Below are 16,946 nucleotides of genomic sequence, written 5' to 3'. Positions count from 1 at the left end.
GCTACGGAGGAAGCACAGCCGGTCAGTGACTGGAGGGTCATAGAGAGACAATGGTTCGCTGGTGAGTGCTGATAACGGTTCACTCTTTACTCCACATTTGAGTTTTCCCCAAAGACGCAGCCGAAGAAATCTGATTTCTAACAAACGAGCACGACTTCCTTCAGCTGTGCGGTGGAGAGGCAGAAACACAAAACAGCGAGTTTAACATTTTTGTATAATCACAGACTTTAGTTAGCAGCGCCAGCAGGCAACGTACAGCGGCTTGCAAAAGTATTCACACCCCTTTGTAACGTTACAAGCACATACTGCCACATATTTCACTGAGATTTTATGTGATGCACCGACGCAAAGTTGCAATAGCAGTAGTGAACGTGATAAAATAACTTTCAACATTTTTACTGAATAAAAATCCAACTGGTTTGCTCCACAAATGTATTTATCACCCTTCATGCTGACACCCTGAAATAAAATCTTACGCAACCAACTGCTCTCAAAACTCCATTAGTGAATCAGGTCCACCTTTGCATAATTTAGTCTCAGTACAAACGCAGCTGTTCTGTAAAGGCAGGGGCCAGTGCCCCCGTAGAACTGGTCCTGGACCAGTTTTATTCTTTTACGCTTACAGTTTTACTTTAAAAATTAAGGTGTTGCACTTTTAGCTCCAGCCGTCTGCAACCTGCAGTTCCAGAGCCCGCAAGTGGCTCTTTGGCTCACTGAATATACTAAGCGATGAAATATTGTCCTGTTTGTTTGATTCTTTTGTTCTGTGACCCCCATGAACAAAAACACTGGGCCCACCCTGGTCCTCCTGGTAAATATAGTCTAGATTAGTGAAGGCACTACAAGGAACACAGCCGACTGGTCAGTGATAGAGTGATGGAGAAGTCTGAAGAATGCTTAGATTGTTTTAAAAAAAAAAAAAATCCCAAACTCTCAGACCGCTGTTCAATTCAATCTGAAAATGCGAATAACAAACACAACTGCAGACCTCCCAACACATGGCCTTCAACCTAAATTGACATTGGAGGAAAAGACAGCATTAAGCAGTGAAGAAGTCAAAAGGCTTCTTTACTGCTACAAGGGGAGCTGTAAAGATTCACAACTCAGGTGAGAGCAAATTTCACTCCTTAGATACAACGCAAACCTGGTAGAGACAACGACCAGAGGCTGGAACTGCAACAAAAAGGTGCTTCTTCCAAGTGCTAACCTAGGGGAACTAAATACAAAGGCACCTCACAATTTACTGAGTTTTGCAACGGTATTTGAAAACTATGTGTACTTTTCTGTCAGTTTAATGGACCGGTTTCTTGCCATTTAATGAGCCTAATGGTTCAACTATATACTTCATCTAGAGCTGCTTATATTACACATTTCAGACTAAGCCTACCTTGCTCGCCCTAAATGACTGCATAATAAAGACTCATGAATGAGTTATGAAGTGTTTACAGACTTGTTAATAACATATCTATAAACTATTTGCCATGTATGAGGGGAGCCTTATTGTAAAGTGGTACCAATTTACAAACATGCGGTATTTTTTTTTGTGGAGTATCGCATACAATACAGCTTAGTTATAACGTAAGAAAAAAAATTTAGAGTCGTGAATACTTATGCAAGACTCTAACTTCACTTGGTAAGAAATGAGGCGTCACATTCAATCTGGGAGGAAGAGATAAACAGGCCATGAAAACGACAACAACTGACTGAACTGCCCTGAGCCACGCAGAGACTGGTGCTGCAGAGGAAAGTGAGTAAGATGAGAGGATGAGTTTTCACAGCTCATTTAGCGTCCAGTTTACCTGCAATTTTAAATCACACATGATTTAAAATATATATATATATATCCCCTTTACAGTTCCTAAAACAAACAACCATTTCTTCAACTTGTTAAATTATAATTAAATTATCAGTTCATCAAGCAGTGAAACAAGGCGGTTAATTCAGAGGGCTGTTTTTTTTTTTTTCTTCTTTTCCCTAAAAGCTGCCATATGTATGAGCCTACACTTGTGCCATCCCTGGCAAGTCATTGTGCCAGAAATAAAATAACATGTTTTTTTTTTTTCTATCAAAGGAGCTTCTGTGTTGCAAAAAATAACTTGAGACCATGAGAGCTGTTGAGAAAGCAGCTGGTCCTAGAACATGCTCTTTGAAGGTTTTTATTTGTGTGAGCGCGCTGTAGTCCAGTGTGCATCATCCCAGCTCCATGATATGCGCTTATCATCATCATCATCATCATCATCATCATTAAGGTCAGCCTCCTCTAAACTGTTGTTTTGTGGATTGAAATCCGAGGACGTGGCGTTATCAGTGGCCGTCTCCTCGCTATTAGCCGATACTTTGCTCCGAGTTGAGACCTGATGGGTTGATTCTGTCTCATTCAGCGAGTCCAGCAGATCTGTAATGTCAGGAATATCCCAGCCATCCCCCATAGCTTCTGTCTCTGCCACCTCTCTCCAGTCTCTGCTCTCTTCTTTCCCAGCAGGGTTTTGCGGTACGCTCACTCGCTGCTCCGTGTTGCTTTGGGCCAGATTGTCCGTGGTCTTCTCGCCGGCTTTCGCGGACTGCGGAAGGACGAACGAGGCTCCCGGCACTTCTTTGGTGGGAACTCCGACTGCCACCAAGATGGTGTCCATCTGACGCATGTAGTCCAAGTGGCCTTTCACCTGAGAGACAGGATTAAGACCTTTGTGTTTTACTTATGATTCAGGCATTGGTCACAATTTTCAACCAAGCAATACCAAAATTATTTCTACTTTTATAAATGCCAAAATACGTTTTATTTTACCCCGGTTTGCTGGAATTTCGGTCCAGTTGTTTCAGGTCCAGATAGAACTGGCGTATTGCTCTGATCTTGTGGTTATGCTCAGGGTCATTGTCTATTTGGAAGACCTAGCCATTCCCATATTTCTGACTGATATCTCAAGATGATGTTTTATTATTTTTTCCACATTTTGTTCTGTCCTCGTGAATCTATCAGTTTTGTTTTCTATGATGCTGCCACCCCCGTACGTCACAGTGAGGATGGTGTTCGTACCCTTTGCTTTTCCTTCAGGACCCAACATTAGTCCTTACGGTCAAACACTTCAATTTTACCTTCGGACTACAGAAAAAGTCTAAAACCTGGGTTATCGTGTTGGCTTTTGGAGTAATCACTTCTTTCTTTGAAGGCCTTTAAAGCTCATGTCAGCACAGGACTTGTTTTACTGTGGATAGTGACTCCCTTTCCGGCTTCAGCCATCACCTTTACGAGGCGTTTTGCTTTTATTCTGTGGTTGACTCGCACATTTCGCACCAAAACACGCTCATTTCTGGGACACGGGACTTGTTTCCTTTCTAAAACGGCAGGATGGCTGTTTCCAAGCTTTTATACTTGGTTCTACATGTACATCTCAAACAGTATTTTTTGTCAGAAGGTTCTGTGTATTTTTATACACTGTACGTAAATATGTAGTTTCAACTGTATATTTGAACATTTGTCATTTTGTAAAAATATTTGTTATTTATATAACTTATAAAGTTAATCAAATGTGTTATACTGGGTTCAGACCAGCAGACTAGTGTTCAAACTGTGTGTGTCCATACTACTCTTAATAAAGCTGCAGCCACACTGTTTCTTATCTTGCCATGTATGTTGGGATATGGAAAAGTTTGAAAAGAAGGGCTTTTTGTGGAACATCAGTCCTGTTCATGAATGTAAATGTATGTGTCAGTTTGGATGTTATCCTGTTTTGTATACTGTGTTTGTATTGGGATGAATGGCTTAAAATTCAGTGTTGTATTGCATAAACGAAGAGTAAGTTACTTTTGGCATTAAATATCACTGTCTTGTTGTTGTCTGTCCATACTTTTAATCATTTCCTAACCATTTGGGGATGAAAATTCAATTCTCTATAAGATAAGAAATAATAAGAGGCCAAAACTATTAGTTTAATAATCAGAAAACAGCTCTGATGTTAAATTTCTTGTACTTTTTGTGTCATGTTGGGTATAAACTAGCATGTAAGTTGCTTTATCTAAAATCACCTGTGACGTAAGTCTAAAAGTGGCAAAAAATAAAGTGAATTTTAAATGGCTAATAACCTGAGAATAAAGATTCAATGCTCTATTCACAATCTATGAGGTCTCCCAAGTAGTCCAAAGATAGGCTAAATTACTGAGAAACTAGGCCAAACTGTTTCTAGTTTGAGACACTAAGCATTCATCATGCCAAAGCTAGTGAGTCTTCATCATTCCAGACAGAGTGTATGCATAGTATAGGATGAGATAAGGCAGCATAATTATTGGGGCATTGCTGCAGCATTTGAGTCACACTTGTGTGAACCCCATTGTAGTGACATATATGGTATAGATTACTTTAGTTTTGTGGCCAAAATAATAAATACATTTTAAGCTGGTGCGCTATTGATCTATGACACAGTATGAGATGTATAGTAAGGCAATGCTAAAGCATAATCTACTTGAAAGAGGGAATTGTTGTAGGCAACTCAAAGAAGTCACATCTAATGCATGTGACAGGTGGTATTAATACTATATTTGTTGAAGCTCACTTATAAACAGGGAACGGTGCAATCTGTTAACAAATCAGGACTAGAGATTTAAATATTTTTTAAGTGTTTTGCAAATTCTGTAGCAACAATTCTTTCTATTTTTAGATTAATGTCCTGAGTAATCAAAAGCAAACTCGTTCAAACTCATGAAATTTTTAAATTGGCCTTCAGTATGTCATAAAAGTCTTTTTAAAAAACAAAACTACATTTGCTATAGTACCAAAACTGTTGTTTCTTTTTACTCTTCCTGTCTAAATTTTAAGATCAGAGATTATTTTTTATTTTTGTTACTTTTCCTAATTATGACAAACAGCTATACTGAGCCCAAAATAAAATGTGTGGAATTGTGATGGTTTAAAGAGTGCTTAAAACAGTGACTAAAGTGCTTAGCACAGACCTGTAAAGGTAATAATGTTTTACTTTATTAAAATAACACAGCTGCCTTTCCTAAAGTAAAAAAAAAAAAAAATCAATCGGTTATGACAAACCCATTGTGTAATTCCTTGTTTTCTAGGAGCCGCAGGCAGTTGTGCTCACAGATAGCGCTTACAAAATCTGTAGCGATTTAGTGAGTGAGTGACCTGCACTGCATAAATTGCGGATAAACAAGACTTTACAGCAGCATACTAGAGCTGCTTCCTTTTAGAGTCAACACAGACCTAAACCGAGCAGCCTAGATTGAAGCTAAATGGCAAAATTTGACAGTTTTCAGTCAAATATTTGTCTTTTGCCGAAAAGCTTGTTGCAAAGCTTTGCCATGAAAAAGTGTTGGAACTTGTATTTACACTAAAAAACATCTACAGTTTTTATTAAATGTTATTTCTCAGACAGTCCTATTTCCATTTGACACTGGAAAATGGTATGAGGTTACTAAAACTAGCCAGACATGTAGTGTGTATAAAAAGTGGTGGACACAGGCAACAGACGGTTTTGAAGTCAGATTTGAAGACAGTCCTGTATCTGAATAACAAAGCTTTTGTGTTCCAGTTAAATGTTTTGTCCATAGCAGCACCACAAATTATTAGGCTTTGATGCACCAACATGTCTGAGAAGAACCCCTACTGGCACCAGAAAATCATGGCCCCTAGACTAAGTGCATAAAACTCTGATGGTAATGAACACAGACATCATATACGTAGACGCGTCATAGGGCATCTACGTATATATATATATATATATATATATATATATATATATATATATATATATATATATATATATATATATATATATATATATTTTTTTTTTTTGTGTGTGTATGTGTTATGAATATAAGGATCAATTTGTTAAATCTAAACATTTTGGTCTTCATTATTTCATAAAACCGTGTCACATGTGAACCTTTAGGAACAGACTTTTTGGGGGAGTATTAAAGAGGTAAAATTAATAATATGAGAAAAAAAAGTCCTAGGTCAATAAAGTAAAAAAAAAACAAACAAACACAAAAGTGATAATATTATGAGAAAAACGTCATATTATGAGAATTAAGAGGGAACATTTCCAGAATAGTCACAGTTTGCAGAATTATTTCACTCCTGGAGTAATAGGGCCAGGTTAGATTATTTTAAATATTTTTATTCTTTAGGAGAATAAATTCAGGAGAATGAAGCTAAAGGGATACGAAAATAAACTTGTAATATTACAAAAACAAAAATACTACAAATACAAAGTATATTCAGAGATTAAAGTCCCTCTGATACTGTTTAAGTGACTGAGTAACTGCAGATTTGCCACATTTAAGATGGCGGACGCTCTGACGCATCGCAGCATAGGCAGAACCCGCCCAATGACGCGTATGTCTATGGGAATGAAGGCTCCATTCCCTTCAGCCCAAAACAGACCGGACCAATCACAGCGCAGGAGGGGGGGGAGGGGGGGGGGGGGGCTTTACGATGCGTCAGTCTCGGCTGCATAATTACCCATAATGCAGCAGCGCTTTTCTGCTACCATAACAATCAAGATACATACAGAGATTTATGCATATTGTATTACATAAGAAGTTGAAATACTCTAGGCAAAGAAGTTCAAAAATTGGATGCATGTTTATTTGCTGCAGCCTCTCTTGAACCAGGGAAGGTAAGCTTATTAATTTATTTTCAGTTTTCAATAAGGATTAGGATCCCTGTTATAGAGGGGAACGGCCGATTCCAGTTGACCAAGAACCGCTAAGAGCTAACCTGCAAGAAAAACCTCACCTGCTGCATTTCCTGATAATGATCTTTGATCACAGGATTAATTATTTACACCCACAAGTAATAAAGGACTTTCTTCTTTCAGTGCCACTGAACCCTTCTGGGCGTACCACTAGCAGCGCTAACAGCTAACCCCCTATCTTCTAGACTGTGAGTCTGCTCCAAACCCTGCATCCTAATGCCGTGCAGGATATCCAAGTTAAAACTCAACTCAGGACAGGACACTCATCAGATTCCCTAGGCCCCTCCCTCTGCTGCTTGACAGTCAGGAGATACCACAGACGCTGCAGTGCTCACAAATACCGTTTAACCTCCACCATCTAAAGGAAGAGACTACTTCATCAACATCCTTCCAACTAAAAGTGTTTGACATCTATGTAACCTTCAGTGTCTGAAATGTTAACATACAGCAGATGACCACAGATCTGACCGATCTGACTAAATTATCTTTAGTGTGTGCTGGATGGTATGAAGGGAAATGTCAAATGTCAGGATGTTGTGTTGAATCAATGATTTGAAGACGTTCCATGTGGACTGAAGCCGGTTTCCAAAGCTAAAATAATGGAGAACCATAAGACGGTGACAGTAATTTGAGTTAAAGCACAAGATCAGACTCAGCCTCTTGCTATCATTATGACCGTGATAAAATATCTGAACGTATTTTGTTACTAGTGCCTTAAAACTACACCACAAGGTCCTTTTCATTTCCCTTTGATTTTGTTTATCAAGCCAAACTCAGGCGTCTTCACCTTTATTCTACTGTAAATGTAGGAAGACTCACCACCGACGAAAGATCCACATTAATTATCCGCCGATCCTGGATGTTGATTGGCTGCAGCCCAGCAACCGACAGCTGTGCGGATGAGCTTCGGTACAGGTACCCCAGGAGCCAGTCCCCTCTGACAGAGGGATAATTCAGAAAGTCATTTACTGAAGCACTGCCAGAGGTTTTCATAGGGCGACAACAGTCTTCTTTTAAATGAACTGTATAAATTATAAACGTTTGATAAGAAGAGATGCTTTACCTGCAGTAGCCGTTCACTATTTTGCCTGCCACCACCCCCACCATTCTCTCCCAGGACTTCTCAGAGCCGTCTACAGGGGCTCCCAGAAGGACCACGTCCTCCACCACGCCTTCACTTCCTGAGGATTTAAAACATTTGAAACGTCCCCGCTCTTGGTCCATCTCCATCTAACCCTGCTTCACCTGCAACATTAGTATTTTAGCCACGCAGTTGAAAGCCATCACATCAAAAGATACAATACCTTTATCCTTGGCAAGCTCCTGCAGACAGTAGTAGATGACTCGGGCTCCCAGACTAAAACCTATGAGGCTGACAGGTCGCTTCCCCTTTAAACACAGGCAGAAAAAGAGTTTTTCACTAAGTAATCCCACTGTGTGCAAAATTATAATGCAAATGAGCTTTTATTTTTACCATATCTTCATTTTTATGCATATTTTCTGAATCCATTCTTTATAAACTTAAGGGCCTACTGAATTTAAGCATAGCAGGTGGTGTGTGTCTGTTCAACAAGGGAGGGTGTGGCCCAAGGACATCAACACCCTTTGAGAAGGTCTGCATAATTGTTGGGCAGCTTCTGTTCCTCGGGCAAAATGCCCTCCCACCGGAAAAAAAAGATTTAACGGACGTAATAAATTGCAAAAAGCTTTTCAGAGGGACGCAGCACTGAAACTGGTAAGGCACTGTGGTGTGGTCACACATATATCGGATGGTTTTGCTGCAAATGCTAAACAAATGCAAGGATTATGTTGAGCCAAAGTAAGACCAAAATGCCAAAGGAACTGGAAGTAAGAAGCATCAAATATGAAGTCTCCTCCAGTCCTTTCATAGTTCAGAACTGGAATGACCCTAGCTAGCTGCCCAGAAGTACAAGGTGTTCAGAGATATAACCAAAGCGCAGAAGACTGAAACCGGAGCAAGACTGAACAAGAAACATCGAGGCTGGGCCAACAATCATTTAAAGGTTTCACCGACCGATGAGATGAAAGTGACCGACAGAGAGCTCCACTTCCAGGCGCCAGCACGGGGCAGCTGGGGCGCTGGCATAGGCTGGTTTGATTAAAGACGAGCAAGTTGACCCTTTCCGGGTTGAAGACGGACTCCAAACCAGATCCTCAACCTACTGACATGCTTTTAGAAAAGGCTTTCTTCAAGACGTGGTTCTGGAAAACGTCCGCTTCTTTCAAGACGACCACGTATTTTATGCAGGACAATAATCCTACGGCGTGCATCGAAGTTCTCCGCTGCGCTGGTTAACTACCAGGACGGAAAACAGGGCAGCTCTCAGAAGGCTGTGGTTGCTGCTCCATAAAAGGTTCATCACCAGATCCAAATAAAAAAAATGACTCCATGAATGGAAGGCTTGTGATTGTTACAAAGAAAGGTGGGTATGTTGATCACTGTAACGTTTACCTGTAAATTTGAATAAGTTTGGTCTGTGGTGGATAAGCACCAGCCCCCCCACCCCCTCCCCCCACAACTCTACAAAGAAGACAATGATTAATAATTGTGCGCGCATATTTATGAAATATTTATGTCTGAGGTTAACTAACATTTTGGATGCCACTGTAGTTCATTAATGAGAAAATACATCCTGCCTAAGAACTGTGAACGCAGCGTATAGTACAAAGACTAACTGCCTTGAGTAAAATAGCAATTTGCTCGCGAACAAAGTGAACGGCTTAATTCCAACGTCCCCTTTTCAGTGTTTAAGCATAAAAACAAAGCACAGAAGCATGAAGGGAAAAGTCACCAACTATAAGAACCACCAAGTGTTCAGAAAATGAACTGATATATGCGACAAGGGTGTCAAGCATACCTGCCGCCTGCTTCTCAACACCTGAGCCAGGTGTTTGCCCACCTCAGCTGAGCGGTTCAGGCAAACACACCAGGGGTTGTCGATGACGCTGGCTGCTGCCAGCAGAGATGCAGGCCACGTCAGCGCCGTCACGATTCCTGGAGACGGCAGACACAAACAGCTCCAATCCCAAATCAGGGACAGAACAGCTTTTTCTCTAATACATTTTTAGCGAGTAGAGATGTAAAGCACCTGAGAGCACGGTGTACTTGAGGGCTTCCTGGGCCACCATGCTGACCAGGCCGTCCAACAGGGAGGTCATGGCGGAGCCCAGGTCCCTGAGGAAACGTGACTCCCACACCAGACAGTACTGCTCTCCACACTCGCCCAAGCTGCACCACGGGGCCTGAAACGAATCTGGACACAGCGGTTAGAGTTTTATTTTTTGTTTTATTTTTAGGGGAACATCTAAGTGGCCCTTGAATGTCGAGTGTTTTTGCATCCATTGTGTGTGAAGGGGGCGATAAGCTTGTGACTGTTTTAGTGGAGGGGAGATGCGCTGTTTTGTGTAAAAGCAGCATCTAAACAACCTTTTCTTTTTTTAATTACACATAGAAATCGTTGTTGACGAAGCTCAAAAGCGTTTTGTGGATTTAATGTCTCTGTGTTTGTGCCAATTTCTTCTTATGAATTGCTAAAAAACAACGTAGCCAACAAAGAGGACCGCTTAAGTTCAAGGTAAAAATGGATCAGGGAACTGTCAAAGTAAAAGCATTTGTTGCTGGCTCTTTTGTTCGGTCGATGTCATTATTGCTAGGACTTTTTTTTTCTGTGTAAAAAGCTAAAATATGATAAATGGATTCATGTTATTAAATTTACAATGTAATGAGAATAAACACTGGAGATAGGCACCAGCACCCGTCGCGACCCCATGAGAGACAAGCGAGTTAGAAAATGGATGGATGGATGTAATGAGAATAATGAACCACATTCAACATTTGTGCTTCACTTGGTTTCTGATCACATATTGTATTACAAACGTTTGAATAATGGGGCGTGGTGGGTGGTCCTGTTGGCTGCAGGCCGGGTCAGAGGTTCTCGCTTTGGCTGCGGTCTGTGATTAATTGTGAAGATGCTCAGGTCTGCTCGGGAGTTTAGTAGGGATGTGTCCTTTTGTTCGTCATTGATGTTGTAATTGTCTACTCCGGGCTCATTATTCTTTTCACCATCTTTCTCATCTTTATCTCTTTATTATCAAGGAATTCGTTCCACTTCGGTGCCTGAACCAAACACATTGTAATTAAATTACAGCTGGAAGAATATCTCAATCATCCCCCTTTAGTAGAGCCAGATGTGCCCTGACACCGCAAAGCAACCAGACCCACCAGGCTGTTTGCCTAAACAGCCAAGACGGATGAGTCCTGAGAGTCACACTTCGTTTAGGAAGCTTAGATCCTTCAAGGTTTGCAACACGATGCTGCATATCTTCTAGAAGCCTGTTGATGAGAGCGTCCTCTCCTGTTGGGGCAGCGGCGTCAGAGCCAGGGACCTAAAAAAGGCTCAACAACCCGATAAAGAAGGCTGGTTCTGTTCTGGGGACGACCGTGGAACCTCTGGAGATGATGATGATGATTCAAAGAGGGATTTAGCACAAAAATCTAAAAAATGATGGACAATCCTGAAGATCTTCTCAATGACATTGTCACTGGAAATCAGAGTCTCTTCAGTCAAAGGTTTCTTTAGCTTGGCTGTAAAACAGACCGCTACAGGAGATCTTTCCTGCCCATGGCCAACGCCATCAATAATAACTCCTTGACAAAATGAGCTACAACAACATAAAATTTCCCTTTGGGATAAATAAAGTATCTTTGAATTGAATTTGAATTGCATTGAATGACTGTATGACATGTGCTGTAGCTAGTTTTCCCTAAAATGTCTGGCTTTTTTTAAAAGAAAAATGCTAAAGATATTGGGGGTGTTCTAAAACATATCTACAACACTATAAGTTTGTATAATTGTCTAAAACGACAAACATCAGGATGGAGTTCTGAAAGAGCGGACTCCCAAACTCAGAGGTAATCAAAGCTGAGTGGAGGAAACAGGAGGAGCACTCACTGTATTTACCACTGCAGAGCCAACCCGTCACTGCGATGGTCAGGTGAAGATGCTTCCCAGAGCTCATTGGTCGAAATTCAAACTCTTCTATGGCCCCGACACACTTATTCATCTTATAGCCTACGGAGAGGATGCAGGAAAATCAATAGAAATAAAACACAAAGCGCGTTCAGGACTGAAACGAGACGAGACGAGGCCTCGTTTCACATCCTGACGACTCATTCAGGGATCCTACCGGTCAGTCCAGCTCCGGCGGCCCCGAACAGAGAGGCCATTATTGCGATGCCAGCGGCTGAGCCCAGAGCGGCGGCCCCCCCGGCCCCCAGCACAGCGCCAGCTCCGGCTGCCACCAGAGGAGCGGCCAGGCCACCTGTCACACCTGGCAGAAAAGATGGCAGCGGTTACGGAATACAAAAACGCCAACCCTGGTCTTCACACGCGCCCTCGTTAAGAGACTCGTTAAGAGACTCGTTAAGAGACGCAGATAATCACCGATCACAGTCCCTCCTCCCACAGTGGCCAACCCGATGAGGAGGTAGCGTCTCAGCTTTCGCCCTCTTTCTCTCCTCTGTCGCCGAGAGGACTCCTCTCTGGTGAAAACAGAGGGGGACAGATGATCTGCATGAGGCAAAGGAACTCCTGTACATCCTGTCTGTGGGATAAAATGAAGGTCAACGCTGCGAACTTCTGTAAAGCGGTCATCTATCCGGGCTTACTCGCTCTCCTCTCCCGCTTCCCTCAGCCTCTCTCCGAGCGTCTCCTCAAACTCCTCCAGCTGCCGCGGGGACACCCGTAGCAGACAGCTAACGTGACGGATCAGGACTCTCGCTCTGGCGTCGTACTGACCTGGGCAGGCAGAACAAACGATCGGCGCGTTCAGATTCTGCTTTCAGAAGCACGTCTGCGTGGAAATGCGTGACGTTGTTTGATCCTTACCATGTTTGACAGACAAAGTCACCAGATCCTGGAAAGGAAACACAGAGCCGCTTAGAGGAGGTGGTGGGGGGGGGGGGTGCAGACATTTACACAACTGCCATTTCTGTTTGCTGTTCCTTCCTCCATCATTAACACCCCGGAGATCTCCGCCTCTAGTCCTAAATAGGTTTTATGGAGTCCATCGCTGTCTACTGTTTACACAATGGTTTTATCACATCCATGATAATCTAACCTTGTGTTTCTGCTAATAATCACAAACCTATCTGGTCTCTTCCCTCAATTCTAAACACTATTTCAGAAACATCTGGTTTTTGAAACACCCAGTTTCTCACACACAGGGTTATACACCACCCTCCACACTTATGAGCTCCAGCGCTAAAGATGTGTCCCAAGCTCTTAAAAACAGTTCACCTTTAACTGTAGTACTAGTGGTATAATGTCCCGCCAAAAAGTATATTTACTGAATTGACAGGGGTAAAAACGGCTCCACGGTTATTGGCACCTGCTATGATTCCTAGAAATAAATGTACCTAAAGTGTTTTATTTATTTATTTATCTTTTACATTTGCACTTAATTTTTTAAGCCGATCCAGATAACTGTGCATTTTAATTAGTAATCCATGACTCCATTTTTCCCTTAGCTATAAATGTGTTGTGACACACCAGCCCGTGTCTAGCCACTCTTCAAAATGGGAAAGAAAGGAGAACATCTTGTTAAATTAACGCAGATCTGTTTGGATCATACGTAAGAAAAGAGAAGCATTAAAAAAATGGCAAAAAAAACCCAACACTCTGGTAAACTTCCCCGTGTCTACATTAGGAGCCAGGGACGGGCCAGTCTCCAATGTCCAGGTACACCGAAGCTTTATTACTCAGGGTTGCCTTGTACCTGTACCTGTGTAATGACAATAAAGTTGAATCTGATCTAATCTAATCTGCAAACTTTTTGTCATACCGTTCCTACAGTTTAAAGATGTTTTAAGGCGATGCCAAAGAGAATGGGATCTTCTCTGGTGCAGCTAGAATGACTGATCAACACGTTATTATCAGCACCGTGTGCACAGAGACCAGACCAGTAAGGAGGTCGAGTGTTCTGCACAATAATCAGCTGTAAGCTACTAGTTAAATTACAAAAGAAAAACAGTTAATAAACGTTATGAATGGCTTCACTGGTATTTGAGCGTCAAACACCTGTATGATGGGTGTGGCTCCTGCAGCCACCAGTGGATCGGCCTGTAGGATGGAGAGAAAGGTATCGGTGCCCTCGAAGCCCAGACCTGACAGAAAGGCCCCCATGACGGGCATCACCGACTCGTCCAGATCCAGGCACCGCACCAAGTCCCGCAGGTACTGCTCCCTGAAGCCACTGAGGAATAGATAAGGGAAGAAGCACCTCTTTACGTCCAGTAAACTGGACCCATAGTGTCATGGTCGGCTATGGACGGCCTACCCACCTGTCTTCAGGTCCGGCGAACAGCTGGCCCAGGGAGACGCTGCACAGGGCGGCAAACGCAAACCGGCTCTGCTCGGTCAGCTGTCGGCTGGTGATCGTCTCTGCTGGTCCTCCGGGGTCTGCGGCGACAGGACGGCGATGAGCGAAATAACTAGAATCAGACACGTGACGGGAGAGAGCAAAGGCAGACTGGCGGCTGTGCCCCGCCGAGCTCTCATCGGCGCTGGGCACGAAGCCTGAGGAAGAGGATCAGAGAAGACTACCGTCTGGCAGAATTATTCACACCCCTAGACTCTTTTTTTTTTTTTTTTTACAATTTACTACACTACAAAAGTAAACTTTATGGGAAAGTGACGTGATAGACCAACACAAAGCAGAGCAGTAGGAAAAAGACGACTCCTTTAAAGGACATTTTTACTGCTAAATGACAAGGCCAGAAAAAGGATGGTGTGCATTTATATTCAGCCCCACAGTTAGAATGGAAAACCTGCACTCAGGTCTCCACCTGATCCCCACAGCATGATGCTACCACCGCCGTGTGTTCAGGTGGAGCTGGGCGGCGTGAGGTTTCCTGAAACGCTCAGCGCGCCGCACGTAGGCCAATAGGTTTTTTGCAAAGCGCCGTCTCTCACTTCCCTTCTCCACAGGACGTTTTATGACTTTAATTTTTTTCCCCCACTCCCCCATAAAGGCCAGATTTACAGAGCTGCCGACCCATAGCTGCCAGGTCAACAGATTCCCCCCTACCCGAGCTGTGGATCACTGCAGCTCCTCCAGAGCTCTGGATGAACGCAGCTCTTGGCAGCAAACCCCTGAGGCCTTCCCGTAGCAGCGGCTGTATTTATAATGAGATTAAACTGCAGACAGGTAGGGTCTGTTTACTAATTAGGTGCCATATAAAGGATTTAATTCCGGGCTATCAGGGGAAAGAGGGCTGAAGATAAATGCATGCCACACTTTTCAGAGCTCTAGACAGAAACCTACTCATATGCAGTTTGGTTTGTGAGATTTTGTGCTGATTGAGTCTAATTATCATTACAATGCAGAAGTAATAAAGCTTTGGAGTGTCTGAGCTGTGAATGCAGCCCATTTTATTCTGGGGGGCTTTTATTCCTCACAAAGCAAGATTGCAGTCTAACTTTGCCCTTCTCATCATCTCTCTGATGAGCTGACCTGATTTTCTGCAGACTCTGGCGGCCGAAACGCGACCCACATATTCAGCTTCGCTACATCTTTGTCCTTTTTTTTATCTGATTTCCGGTCAGCGGTACTCGGGGCTAATGGACTTAAAGCAGAGTAACAGAGCTTTAGCTGAAGCAGCTGTCTGATCCTGATTAGTGGCCGCCGTGTTTGCGTCGGTAAACAAGCTAACGGTGCTTTGTGAAACTAAGAACTAACAACCAGTTTACTGACTCATTTCAACACGCACCGCTTTATTTATTTATTTCTTTATGTAAAGAGCAAAGGAATGAAGCCGTACCAGGTGAGAAGTCGGTATCGGTATCGCTTGGTTTCTCCTCCATGATTGTTGCTGTCACAACTCTGAGGACTGAACTTTTGGTGCGTTCATGGCGTCACTCCGAGCTCCGACATTACAGCTTCCGTGACACTCACCCAGACCAGCATGCAGGCAGACGACAGAAAAACCTACTGACTTTTGCTTCATTCTAGTTAGGTGCTATTGTGAGCTCAATCGCGAAAGAGCAGAATTCAAATCATAACTAATAGCCTGGTGGAAACAGCGTTGTTGTGGTCAGCAGGGAAAATATTTCCCACTGTCCTGACATGCATCAACAGCTTGCCAACTTGGGAGTGACGTCACTTCCACGTACTCCCACCACGGTGCAGAGGTTTTCTTACAGTGTCATCTGTTAAAGCGTCATTATTAATGAGTCATTAATAAAGTTTCTGTCATAAAACAGTGTTGCAGAGGGGAGTTGCTGGTCTTTCCCACCGCTTCCAGGAGCGTAAAGCAGCCAGACGCTCCTGAGAGGTTAACACCGCTGGAAACTAGTAAAACTAAAAGTCCGCTGATTCAGTGTTGCGCATCTGTGGCCAGCAGGTGTAAGTGTAGCTTCTGTTTTCTCGTCACACGCCTTCTTTCAGACTGCGTTCTCAGTCATCGTGGCAGTGAGGATGTGAGCGTGTGTTTAGTTCAGAGGGTGTAAAGGCTGCCAGCAGCTGAATGCTCTGCATGAGATGGACCTGGGTGGCAATGCATCAGGCAGAGGGGCTGCCTGCCAAGCAACCTTAGTTAAGGACACTTTTTTTAAAGAGCACATTGGTGTCAGTGGAATACATGCAGCCTTTTGGATATTTATGCAGCACTGCTTATTTTGTGTATGTTTAATAATAGAGGGATTTAAAAACAGGGTCTGGGTGTCACAGAAGAAAGCAGGGCGGGGGATTTTGATGTCAAGGCAAGGCCATCCTGTTAAACGTGAAAAATGGTAGAGAATTATTTAGCATTGGCCTACATATTTAGCTGGAATAATAAATCAGGGATTTTTAATGAGTATGTGTTTTTGCACAATTTCAGGCTTAAATATTCAGAACCATTTAATTTTTTACATTTTACCCACTTTAGAGTCACAAACCTCAAAGTGGTTTATAAGGATTTTAAGTAACAGACTTGAGGTCGAGGCTCCGGAGCTGCAAGTGGCTCTTTAGACCAGGGGTTCCCAAAGTGTGGGGTCACCAGATGAGGTGAGATGTCAGAGAATATCCTAGTTTATATCCTAGTTTTTTGACGTCAGAGAATGTACAGCTTTTTTTCTTGGAAACATGTGAAATGAATCTTAAAATTTATATTAGTTTTCTCATGGAAAAGTACTCCTCCGTAGCCAATAGTTTATTTCCTTAATAATCGACTGCCTTAATGTG

At 42.7% G+C, this 16,946-nt stretch overlaps 1 protein-coding gene across 1 annotated transcript; it reads right to left on the bottom strand.

The window, feature by feature from the left end:
• Window positions 1–2,050: 2,050 nt before the first annotated feature.
• LOC105925899 (transmembrane and coiled-coil domain-containing protein 4) lies at window positions 2,051–15,586 on the bottom strand. Its single transcript, XM_036141284.1, has 14 exons — window positions 15,544–15,586; window positions 14,065–14,299; window positions 13,802–13,976; window positions 12,611–12,638; window positions 12,391–12,520; window positions 12,167–12,264; window positions 11,910–12,053; window positions 11,675–11,794; window positions 9,812–9,976; window positions 9,581–9,717; window positions 8,006–8,090; window positions 7,765–7,882; window positions 7,521–7,638; window positions 2,051–2,663 (listed from the first exon to the last, which is right to left on the bottom strand). Exons 1-14 carry the CDS (start codon window positions 15,584–15,586, stop codon window positions 2,157–2,159), a joined length of 2,103 nt encoding a protein of 700 aa, XP_035997177.1. The 3' UTR covers window positions 2,051–2,156.
• Window positions 15,587–16,946: the final 1,360 nt, after the last annotated feature.

The sequence above is a fragment of the Fundulus heteroclitus genome, chromosome 1 (genome assembly GCF_011125445.2).
Source record: "Fundulus heteroclitus isolate FHET01 chromosome 1, MU-UCD_Fhet_4.1, whole genome shotgun sequence".
NCBI lineage: Eukaryota > Metazoa > Chordata > Actinopteri > Cyprinodontiformes > Fundulidae > Fundulus > Fundulus heteroclitus.
Note: the sequence above shows the minus strand (reverse complement) of the source record. Positions and strands in the feature narration are given on the sequence as shown.